The sequence below is a fragment of the Scleropages formosus genome, chromosome 16 (assembly GCF_900964775.1).
Source record: "Scleropages formosus chromosome 16, fSclFor1.1, whole genome shotgun sequence".
Taxonomy (NCBI): Eukaryota; Metazoa; Chordata; class Actinopteri; order Osteoglossiformes; family Osteoglossidae; genus Scleropages; species Scleropages formosus.
In genome coordinates, this window is record NC_041821.1 from 15986551 (window position 1) to 15999479 (window position 12929).

Consider the following 12929-nt stretch of genomic DNA (forward strand, 5'->3'; position numbering starts at 1 on the left):
AAAATCTTTCATTTTAGTAAATTTACCTGTAATTATTCATTTGTGGTAGATTTTATTTAAAAATCTAAATCACAAAGACTTGGCAATCGTGCGATCGATAGACAAGCCATCATTAGCTGAGGCCATGCTGCGACAAAACACAGAAGTTCCAGATGTTCAAGAGTGAAAATGACATGTCATTGGGTTTGTTCACATTTACACAGCACAGAACAGAAATGGCACCACGAAATGCATTTGTTTTGAATTCACTCCTCTTGCCTTTAACACAGACACACATAAAAGAATAAACGGGATCGATCGCTATTCAGAGTTGCAAGAAGACGTAACCGGTGCACACTGGTAATTGACCAATCATCCACTTTCGGAGAGCTGCCGAACACTGTCGTTTCTCAAAAACTCTGAAAGCGACTGGGTCTTTCATTGTGCTCATTAAGGTTTCAGAACACAGAAAAACTTGCAGGAGAAATAGTTATACAGCTGAATTTAATGCAGTGCATCACTCTCAAGCTTGAAAAAAATTTGAGCGTTGAGTAGTAACAAACACAACTGAATTTTTCTAGCATTTATATATATGCTGTATGTATGTTTTTAACTTAGATGACACATCCCTGCACAAAACTACATTTCAAGTCTATAGTGTTCATGACATCATCAGTTAAAATTAATAAAGTCAAAAGATCAATACTACTTTTTCTGTTGATTTTTTCAAACTCTTCCAGGTAAGTCTCTTTAGCCCAGCAAGCTGCCACTGTTTTTCCCCAAGAGAATGTCTGCATGATTGAGGTCACAGGACTGAATCCATGTCCCCTTTAGGCTACTATCAGGTTCCCTGTGCAACACCGTATCTGGTGTTTGTCAAAGGCCACCTGTACCAGTCAACCATCAGGCAGAATGTAATATAATAGCACTACAAACTGCCACAAACCAGTTGTTGCTTCAAGTGCTCCAATGTTATCCTCTTGGATAGAAGGTTGCAATTCACAGCTTTGCTGAACATCACCACCCTCAGTTTTAGACCTTAGTATTTCTATGTGGCAATTGTTGTTATCCTTATGATTTTCATCAAAGTGACATCAATTAAGATTAGCAGTTGCAGAGGTGATTACTATAGCTCCTTTACATATGAAGACAGTTTGGTCATTTTGTTGTTGTCAGTAACAATGTCATAATAAGTCATTGGTTCCTGGAAATGAATCCCAAAGGTACCGATTGCTGCTCTGATGTCAAGGAGCCAGAAAAGTTTCTGCAGGTTCTGTGTTCCCATTACTCCTCACTGTTTTGGCAGGGGTCATATTTGGTACCCAAGCAGATTGGTCATCATTTCTGATGCTGCTTTAAGCTGGAAGAGGAAAAAAAGGCAGAGATCAGTCAGTTGCTAGAGCTAAAACAGAGAATCAGTAGTACTGGTGGTCAAATTTGATGTTGAGTTGAGTTTGCACCAAGCTTACCACTTTTGGTGCAAATATTTCTTTACTCATCAAGATAACACTGTCAGAGTGTTGTAAAGAAACCAGGAAAGATGGATGAGGCTAATTATAGTCCTGATTACAGCTGGTTGATCAGTTTGTGATTGATTTATTTCCTTGGCTCTTGACCTGCACACAAAAAGGTCAACAACTAAGGTTCAAGATCAATCACAAACAAATCAGTCATCATCACCATACATCACAGAAAGTCAGTCTTCCTCTGAATACTCCTGGTTCTTGCAAGACGTCATGTTTACAGAAATTTTTACACCAGTCTTAGAACCTATCTCAGAATACCGTAACCTGCAGAGGTTCTAACTCAAGCCAAGCTTCTCAAAGTTTACTCATTTACACAGTTGGAAGTTTATAGATATACTTCAGAGTAAGTACCCAACTTGAGGGCATAATAGCTATACCCCAGCTGAGATATGAACCAGTTACCATCTGGTCATGGATGTACTTACTTAACCATTACCCTAGACCGGCAAGGGAAGGGGATCTTAATGAGCCGTTTAAACTCTTATTGACATTAGAAAAAAATGTTCAGCTGCAGTTCTTAACACCAAACAAGAGGTAAAGTTTGACCCAATGGTTTTAATTTGGGCAGCTTTGTTTCTTGATAAAGCAGAGAAAAAGCAGGTGGCAACAGAGTGAAAATGGTTTGCAAGTGTCAGTGGAGAGGGGGTTAAAACAAAATGAGCTGCAATAATCTATCAGAAATCTGACTCGGTGTATGACAGTCATGATTTGCATTGGGGATTTGTTACCATGGTATCAGAGTTCATTTTTAGGAAGGTCAGTTAAATGTCCACAGGACACAGCAAGCAATTAGGCCTTTCTTCTCTTTTCCTAATTAATGACATTCTGAAATAATTCCACAAAAAATCACCTCAAAAAAGACCAGAAGCTTCAATTATTGCACACAGATACAATTATTCTGCAATAATCTCATTTCAGTTAGAGTCAAAATCCTCTTAGCATGATTTTATGGCATTACTCTACGGTTCAAATCATTTGCAAAAAAAAAAAAAAATGCACCATACAAAGATTAAATATGAACTGTTTTCTAAGCTTTTGTCGATTCGTTATGCAGGGTCATCACAGTGTGCAAATGGTAATCAAGTCATTACTGTGCTATATTTTTCCATCAGCCTCCTTTGCAACATTTATTTCTGTGCCAGATATTCAAAGCCAACCGTGTTGTTTAAGAAATTAATTAGAACAGAGAGCAAGGGTGGGGGCTTGTGGGGGGTTGCCTAGAAATAGATCTTGTTTACTTCAGAGGAATCTAATATTGAGCTGCAGAGACTTTTAAAGCGTAACACAACTGCAGCTGGTGAAAAGTCAGTGTGCCACTGTCAACATTATTCACGACAAACTCTGCTTTTTATTTTTCTTCTTCCTGTGCATCACAATGTAGCAGACTTATTGATACAACTAAAGGGAGAACTTGAACCTCAAATGGCTCCAGGCAGAAAATGAATGGCTGTTATCACAGTTACAGATTTTGCCAATACATTGATGATTCCGGTAACCGGTGTAAGTTGCCCTTGATGATACATGCTTCAGGATCACGTGACTTGCCCACATGGGAAAAAATGTATTAATAGAATGTGGAGTTTTTCAAAGGGGGGGGGGGTCAGAGCAAAAGTGACGTGAGGATATAAACATGACTGAAGAGAGATTGCAAAAACTAAATGGAACGTTTCTGTCTAGCCTACTAGGCTGGAACATTACATAAAAAAATGTGCTGTCAAAAGACGTTTTGGCTGTAGGTAATAAAACATGCTATCTCCTACACCTACACTGCTGTCACCCAAAATCATCATGTTATTCTACAATAATGAAGAATGATTGTAGTGGAAGGGTGTGTCAACACATAAATCTGCACCTGCCAGTCTACGCTAGGCCTCTCTCAGTCACCTCTGCTCATCTCCTTCAATACTTGGAACATGGTGGGGCCTGTGACACAATTTTGTTACTGGTTCGGGAGAAATTTGAATTCTCTTGCCTTATTTTTTTTTTGACTCTCTGCAGTGGGCAAATGTTAGATGACACAATCCAGAAATAGGAGAAAATTCAAAGGTGTCAAAAAACAGGTCCCTGAGGAACACCTTTGTACCTCTGGTGGAACCCTTGACCTCTTTCTAAGTCTTTGAAAAAGTAGCTGGAACAGCCTGACGCCAAATAGCCAAGGAGGCTGTCTAGTCCCCAGAGGGCATAAATTCCTGGAGAGAACATAAATGAATGCCCAGGTGCCTATCTGACTCTACGATTAGTACAATACAGGTTGCCTTGGTAACCACATAGAGCAGGTACATCACTGGAGCTACGATGGCCAGTAGGGAACTAATTAAAATTAACTTCCTTATCATAAAATTTGGAACCCCTAAAAGACAGAATGGGGCTGGCAGAGAAACCTATCTTGTACATAAAACTCCCATATTTTTTGGCCTGATGGTCCACTTGCGCCAGTTGATGCAGGAAAATGAAAAATTTAGTTTGCCATCAACTCAAAGAAAAAAATCCAGTAACCTCTCAGAGGTGCAACCTGTCTGCCATTCTGTGAGAGAAAATGCTTCTTTAATTTAATATTTATCTATTGTCACATAGTATGACATACACACACATTTTCTGAACTGCTTGTCCCATACGGGGTTGCGGGGAACCAGAGCCTAACCTGGCAACTCAGGGCGTAAGGGACACACCCAGGACAGGACGCCAGTCCGTCGCAAGGCACCCCAAGCAGGACTTGAACCCCAGACCCACCGAAGAACAGGACCTGGTCCAACCCACTGCGCCACCACTAGTTTGATATACTGTATGCTAAATACACACACACACATACATTTTCAGAACCGCTTGTCCCATACGGGGTCGCAGGGGAACCGGAGCCTACCCGGCAACACAGGGCATAAGGCCGGAGGGGGAGGAGACACACCCAGGACAGGACGCCAGTCCATCACAAGGCACCCCAAGCAGGACTCAAACCCCAGACCCACTGGAGAGCAGGACTGTGGTCCAACCCACTGCGCCACCGCGCCCCCGTATGCTAAATATTGTTCCTTTATACTATTGAAATATATACTTTTATTTTTTCATCTTGTAAGTGCATGATAAATGTGTAAGTGTTTATGTTTAATATTTTTTGATAAGAAATTGTAAAATGGATAGCCTTTTATAGACATTCTCATGTGATGTATAGTGGTTCATATGGTGGGATGTGACAAATTGAGTGTAATGCACTCAATGTATTTTTCTCTGAGCATCTGCTCAATGAATAAATCTAACTGTAAAGCCTTGATAAACCTTGTGAAATAGACGGTAACTTTTTTGCAGCACCACATCTCCTACAAAGGGGAAAAAAATATTTTCTGTGCACTTCAGCCTTAAGATTTCTATTAAATTGCTGGCACCTTTACTGTGGAATCAGGGATTTTGGATGAAGAGGATTTCAGTTCACTCTCCCTTAGAGTATAGCTGCAAAGGGCACTATGACAACCAAAGCAATATTGACATACTGAAGGCTGCAGAAGAAATGCAATGTGGCGGACACGTGTGTTTGTTTGTATGTGCGTGCCTTTGGAAATATAAGCTTATTTGTGCAGGGGGAGACATCTGGGATAAGTAGCAAGACACCCACGCAGAGGATCTATACAGGATGCACCCCATCCCATCTGCTGAGTGAAATTATTACTATTCTTCATTTATTTATTTATTCTTTATTCTTCGTGGAAGACAACCTACAGGGCCAGAGTGACAATAGCAGATCCCTCTAGAGTCTGAGCGGTATGAGTGGTATGACAAGGCCATGGCAGTTTCACTGGTGAAAAATGATTCTATGCCATTGGCCAGGTGACTTTCAAATGATTGGCTAGGTACTCCACACCAAGGCACAAAACAACCATATTCACGACAAAACACATGTTCATTGCTAAGAACCAGTCCCTAAGTGCACTGAGATGAGCACTTGCATTTCTGGGAAAGCTCTTACTTTATTCTCCTCTAGGAAAGGGAAAAGTAGAGGAATTGGGGGTGGAGGTGTGTGGTTACCCTCAGACCTGCTGGCATATTATCTCCAGAGCAGCACTCCTCAGCATGAAAGTCTAATCAATTGACATCAAATCCTTTGGAAGAACCATAATTTACCTTTTCCTCTGTTTTTTTTTCTCACTTTTTTCAAGGCTTTGAAGGTGACTTTTCTGTGCAAAGCAGTGTTGTTGCTGTCTTTATAATGAGAGGTTTGACACATTTGAAGTGCGGCTGAAAATACATGGAGAGGAGGGCACGATGCGAAATTGATCGCTCCTGCTCCCATTCCAGTTCCCTAGCCAAAATACACTGCACAGCAGATTAGAGGACAATGTCACAAATTAATCTTTAACAATAGAGTTCTCAGGAAGCAATGCAAGCCAGCTCAGAGTCTCATCGCTCTGTTCACTTATTGAGCAAGACAAGCGATGAGATTCTGTTTTTAGAAGCGAACAAAACTGTCAACGGATCAATGAGTATTTCCTGCCCCAAAAGGCATTTTGTGTAAGGCAGTTCTCTGTCTGATGTCCAAACTGTGATCGATATGCTTAAAGGGTTCTCCTAGCTTGAGTGGATGTTGCAGTGCTTCTCGTCATCGCTACTGTTCCAAGTGCTCCCTGTGGTTCAAACTCTTAGTAACTTGCAATGAACCGGCTGCATCTGCATCTTAGAATCTCTCTTGGACCTGAGAGGACAGCTGCATGGAGGTCTGAGGCCAGTCGGCCTTCTGACCCTGAATTATCTACCCTTCCAGAGTGACCGGCTCCCACAGCTGAGATAAGCGAAACCTAATGTTCCCAAGGTAGCACAGTGATAAGGGACCATGACGTGAATGTCATGCGGTAGTGGCCACCTCTGAGGCCGGTATGTAAACTGCAGGTGGCCCACAGCACCAGGACAGATGGACAGAGCTGCAAGGCAGCCCTGGAGGAAGGTAGGTCGGCTCAGTTTTGAGACGGGACAGTTCCCTCACATGTGAGACCCAATGACTGGGTGACAGCAAGGTTTATTGGTTGGGGAGGAAGCGGTTGAGGGCAGAGAAGGAAATCACACAACCATTCACTTTGGTGGTCCATCCTGATTGAGCGTGGCTAACACATTCTGTCAGCAGCAGCTCCGGTAAACTTCGGCATGCTCGCTTCCAGCTTGGCAGCTCCAGTGTAGTGAACCTCAGCCCGTGCATCTTTACCACCTCTCGTTGGGAAATCTGGACAGGCCAGGGATTGCAACTGGCCTCGGGGCAGGACGAGGGGACAGGAGAACCTATAAATAAATAATCCCAGTCCATGCAGGCTGCTTCACTCTTGAGATCTTAACCCAACCTATCAGAAGAGAATGAAGCTAGAGCAGCTCTAAAGGAAGACTATGGACCCTGTCATTTTCAAGGTGCATCAGAACTCTGACATCTAATAGCCACTTTGCTCTGAAAACAGCCAAGCAGCAAGCTCTGAACACCAGTCTGTCTGTGGTGCCAGAGCAACTCGCAGTAGGCTTTTTCGACGCTCTTAGACGGAATTGCTTGGAAAAGCAAGCACACTGTACATAATGACAACAGGGCTCTGCGACAGCTGTATGACAGCATTAATGTCCACATTTAATCACACTATTCTGCTCAACAGCCATTAGTGAAAGTGATCTGCCATGATTTGAAAATGAATACCAGCTTGTTAGACGTGTGTTCCACCTGGGCTCTGGGAAAAACAATTCCAGCGGAGAGGACCGGCTTCGTCCCTCTCTATCATACTAACAAGCAAAGAAATAAACGTTACAGAAATAGTGACACTGAAACGAAAACAGAGAACGTGAAAAGTTCACAATCTCAGCTCATGAACGTTAGCTAACGCCGCCCCTACGAGCGATCTGAGTGACAACAGTAATGAAAGAAAACTAAGTTAAACTTGCTGGAAGGATAATAAATGGGGAGGAAGCAGCAAACGGTCTTTGAGGGTTACACAGATCATCTGGAACGTCATTAGGCACCAACGCTACCATTATCCCTCCATTAAAATGCGGACCGCCTTTACCGCAGTAGGGACAGTTCCCGTAAGGCTGATCATTTCTTCACTGTTTGTTTAGCCACGCTACATTATTATTGCGTTGTTCTGTTGCTCAGCAGACTAAAGAACGGCTCATTTAAGATTTGAAAAAGAAAAAAAAAACATGCAAAGTTACACCACAGGGAGTGTTCCTAATATGCATTTGATAATAAACCCCTGCTTATCGTTACTGGGCTGTTTTTCTTCCTTCTTATCTTCCAATGCAACTGTTTCATAGGATTGCTGGGGGTGGTGTGGATGATGAGAGTCTGCAGGCCCTCTGCGCTGTTAATGACTGGTCTGCGTTTATTGGATGCCCCCCACGCTCAACCCGTGCCATGCGATAGCATCTGTCCGCAAAGAGTGCTTTTTCTCTTGCGAGGCAACGGGTTGCCCGGCAACTTGGACGAAGAGGAGAATGTGAGAGCACTTCACAGGCACGTGTGTGCGTGTGTATTTTTAAAAATTACTTTGTCATAGGACATCTTCATATGCCGTGGTATCTGCAGTACTGCTGGTGGTACCATACAGAGTCCCACACCTGCTTCTTCACGCCTCAGCTCCAATACCTGTGCTAATCTACCATGAGTGTGTCAAATGGAGACCTGCTATTCCACAGTGAGCACCATCGGTATCCAGAGCAACAAGCCAAGTCCAAATGCTCTTCTATTAGGCTGGACTGGAGATCAGTCCTCTCTGTCTCCTATTCCTCATACTGCCTCCAAGGGATGGGATGTCAGGTGTGTGCAAATGTGTGAGACAGCATCGTCCACTGAAATCATTAATTATTATTACTGTTTCATCTTGTCACATCAGATTAATTAATTCTGCTATTGACACTCTAAAACATCAGTGTGAAGTGATTTACATCTCTGACTCCACGTACAAAGATAAATACTGTATATATACAGTCCATCAGTGCATGACCGGACCTCGGGTGACTGCATATCGGAATGACTGGACAGCCTAACGGATTACAGTTATTACCTTTTTAATATATATATCCCAGAATTTTCCAAAAAAATCTGGTAAAAATAGTAACTGGAAGGGAACTTGTAAAAAGATTTATTTTGTTTCCGTATTTGAAGTGATTTACTTGCATAAAATTTTAAAACGAACTTATGTTTTAAATGTAGCTTTGATATGGAAGTGCTATAAATGCTGCATCAACACACTCGCAGTACAGTTCATTCATAAATTATACACCATTTTCCAACAGGCCATCAAGATCACTTGAGTTGTTGGTTAATTGGTGAAATGAAACTCTGACTGTTCAAAATCACTGTACTATCAAAGTGAAAATCATGTATGCAAAACATTGGAATGACTGGACTCCATCCTCACCCTATTAATCTAGTCATGTGAGGATGAACTGCATGTGCAATTCAAGTTAAATAAACACAAAGGTACAACTGTTGAGCCATGTCTAGGAACCTTCTGTTCACAAAACCACATCCCTTCTGCCTAGTTCTCAAACGCTGCCGGATGTGAAAGCCATGTTTTATATCGTACACTCACTCCTTTTTTTGGCTGCATGAATTTATCGCAGCAGTTTCAGAAAAGACCTTTTAAAATTCTTGTTTTCTTCGATGGGGATTCTCCAGAAAAGTATAAGCACGTCAGAAATAAATATAATTGATCCCATGAACTCAAATTAACGTGGGCTGTGTTCAGAGCCGTTGAATCACGGAGACAGTGTTGTCCATCCCAATGAGAAAGAATCTCCTGGGAAATCTGAACCTGAGCGACCATTTTTTAAATTATGACTGGTTGAAATTGGGAGGGTCTTGGCGGTGGAAATGGGTTTGAGCGGCATCCGAACGGTGTCATCTGTATTGCGTAATTTTATACCACGAGAGACTTCAACTCTTGGAATTCTGGACTGAGGGCTGCTCATTACGGCTGAATCCACTGGTTTGCAGTCTAAAGTCATGCTAAATTTAGCCCTATTGTTCTCCTGATACTGAAAACTTGTACTTGCACAAATTGTATTTTCTGAGATGTACGTCGCTTTCCGTCCTGGGTGTGTCCCCCTGCCCCTTCAGCCTTGCGCCCTTTGTTACCGGGTTAGGCTCCGGTTCGCCGGGACCCCGCTCGGGATGAGTGGTTTCAGCCTGTGTGTGTGTGTGTGTGTGTGCGCGCGCGTCACTTTGAAGAAAAGCGTCTGCTAAATGAATAAATGTAAATGTACATGTAAATGTAAAACTTGTGACACAACAGGGCAATGGTTCTGATCACATTTTTGTCTTTTTTCCCTTACTTTTCTCCGGTTCCTTCTGCAGGGCTTTAATGGATTCTCATTGACAAGGGTGTGTGTCCGTGGTTACGATTAACATGAATAATGAGCGGCACACGCGGCATCATTCCGCACATTTGACAGCTGCATTAGAAGAGCTGTCCGTACAGGAGAAGGTCTGGTTTAAGCTGCCCAAACTGAACAGAGAAAAACAGTCAAATTGACTTACAAGAAGATATGATGAATAAATAGAATAATAACAAAATGTCAGAGCCAAGACGTTAACTCAGGGCTGTAAAAACTGTAAGGATTAGCTCCTATGTCTGAGGAAATTGTACTTGGGCTAGTGTTAGCATGTCCACTAACGCAAGCATTAGCTGGGCTAGTATAACAGGATCATTTATTAGGACACCTAAGTGAACATTAACTGTGCTATCATTAACAGGGCTAAAGATTAAGTTACCGGCAAAACCCATTAGCAGGGTTGGCACCAACTTAGCATAAGCGAAACAACTCACTTGTTCTGGTGCTTGGAGCCACGGAGGTGAGCGTGATACTGCTCGATGGAGTTCAGGATCACGTTGCACATGCTGCACGAGTAGCTGCTGCGCAGGCCTGCTGAAAAAAGAAGCGTGTGGACAAAAACACAAACACACACACACACACACACAAACACGCATTTTAATATCCACCAGCTAATTTCAGCCCATTGCAAAAGTACAAATTAACACACACCGGAGCAGTGTGATAAAAATCACAGCGAAAAGAGAAAAGAAAAAAAATCCATACTTTTTAAATCTTTAAATATTACAGGAAGTTTCAGAGCTAAAGTGAGCGGACAGGTGAAATTGAGCCCATTCTTCTATCGCCTACACAAATGACATTTTGTTCTATCCGACGCTTGGGATTTAAGACTTGTAAACCGGGACAAAAGCACAAAATGCTCTCTTGCTCATAAAGGGCCTCTAGAGTATATGACTTTTTATCCCTGACAGAGGCTGCTACACATTTATTTATACATTTCTACACATTTTACACCCATAATCTCGACTGGATTGCGGGATCCATCTCGGCACTCTATGGGAGAGGGGTCTCGTAAAACAAATAGCCGTTGCCCGTAATAGCTCGTTTTAGGGCGGAATACATGTCTCCAGCGCTAGTCATCTTTGTCAAAGAGGAGGTAATTAACACATAAGGAAATGAGAAATTCCAGGGCTGCGGGACGAAGCCATGGGGAGCTAATGAGATTGTCTATTTGGGGGGCCGGTGCAGAATGCTGCTTCCAGGCCGTGGCAGAGGAGACGGGAGCCAAGCGGCGCCTATTAGCTCTACTGCTGATGGAGAGGAAGCAGATGTGCGCTAATTAAAGGGTTTGCAGGTGGCGCTCCAACTGCAGTGGCCCGAAATAGGACAAGGACGTTGAGGTGTCGGGATGCAAGGGTTCGGGGGCGCACGACGGGCGTAGACGTCTCCGCACACGCACACGTGGTCCGTGAGGAAATAATGTGAAAAGCTGCCCCTTGGAGCATCTGCACACTGGTTCACTTGCACAGGTATCACTCCTCTCCAGTATCATGTCTCTCTCGTCGTCTGACAGCCGCTTTGCAATTTTTGGGATGCGAAACTTGTAGGAGAAGCACTTCACCACGGAAACACAAAAAAGCTCTTAGTCGGTGGTTGAAGATGTTCAGAATATGAAACCTCTTTTGAAGGGGGTGTGAGCTACATGGGGGAAGAGGAAGGTACATTAGGATTATACACCACCATGAAAGCATCACCATGGATACGGGTGTATAGATGCAGTCAGCAGCATGTTGGTCAAGGATGCAAACTGAAAGTTGCAGGTGAAGTCCCAGGAGGAGTAGTGCTGTAGTATCCTTAGGAAAGGCATCTAATCTGAACTGTTCCAGCAATACATTCAGCCATATAAATTGGTACAAGTGCAAGTTTTGGTATAAGCATCCATGAAGAAGAGTAGTAGTGGCACTTAATTTTCAGGTTTTAAACTTTTTTTTAATGTTTGGCTAACATGAGCAGAAAAAGAGCAGTGTGCGATGCAGGCTGACTAAGCCGCAATCTGTCATGGAGCTGAAGGCCTGGGTTTAACGTGAAGTTCTTGCCCACCAAAAACCTTGCCGCGATTCATGCCAAGCGCTATAATCTCTTAATAAGACTTCTTTTGATGAATCTTTTAGTATTGCGAGCATCGCTCACCAACTGCCGAGTTCCGTTAACAAACTCATTCGCTAGAGTCTCACGTTCGCCCGTGATCCAATGTTAATTAAAGCATGATGGGGGGTAGCTGGGGCATCAGACAGCATGCAATCTGAGAGAAGCAGCAGGATGCAGGGTTCCCCAACACTGCTCTTTATCCTACCTGAGTGATTAAGCAGACCGTTGGACTAATTACATTTACATTATTTCACTTAGCAGATGCTTTTCTCCAAAGCAACTTACAGTGTCAAAGTACTTGAAATTATTTAGCAGCAGCTCTACCCACTTTGCTACCAGCTACCTATAAACTACAGGTGTTTAAAAACCGCTGGAACACCACTGGAAAACCTGAACAAGTTACTGGGCTGGGTTCGGGCACACCACGTCTCTCTCCATTGGCCTCCAGGGTCTCCCACGAATTCAACACTCTGGTTACAACCAACAAGACAGTGAAAGGATCAGTACTCAGATGCCTACAGAACAGCTTGCTGATCACTTGCCAATCACTCACTAATCACTCCCAGGCAGACTGCTGCACTCCTCCATCTCTGGCTGCTTGGTAGGTCCTCTCACAAGGGGTCCAAAATCAAAAGCCCAAAGGTTTACCTACCCCATAAACTTGCACTACATAATCTGTTGACAAGTGATTAAAGTCTTTTTTAATTCTGCTCGGTTCTATACGCAGCTGCTTGTGTAATATGCGAAGGTGAAAATTGTGGTTTCTGAATAAATGACTGTTGTTTGAGAGTCATGTGTCCGCATCTAAGTGCAACGCCCCCTTGTTTACTCTGAGTTTTATGTTGATTTGGAGTAAAGTATCTGCTACATGAATAAATGTTAATAAGTGTAAGTAGAATCATTTGAGTTAAGAGGCAAGGGGTTAGTGTAACTGTACTGCTAATGGACAATGGTCCTGCACCCTTGAGAAAGGGCTTTGGTGTCAAC

The 12929-nt window shown here is 43.0% G+C and overlaps 1 protein-coding gene across 1 annotated transcript in view; it reads right to left on the reverse strand.

The window, feature by feature from the left end:
- Nucleotides 1-217: 217 nt before the first annotated feature.
- LOC108933588 (zinc finger matrin-type protein 4-like) overlaps nucleotides 218-12929 on the reverse strand; it is a 51041-nt gene continuing 38329 nt past the window's right edge. Inside the window, exons 6-7 of the mRNA XM_029259108.1 lie at nucleotides 10289-10388; nucleotides 218-1339 (exon numbers count right to left, since the gene is read on the reverse strand). Of these exons, the coding sequence (XP_029114941.1) occupies nucleotides 1318-1339; nucleotides 10289-10388 (122 nt within the window). The 3' untranslated portion in view covers nucleotides 218-1317. The remainder of the gene's footprint in view (nucleotides 1340-10288; nucleotides 10389-12929) is intronic.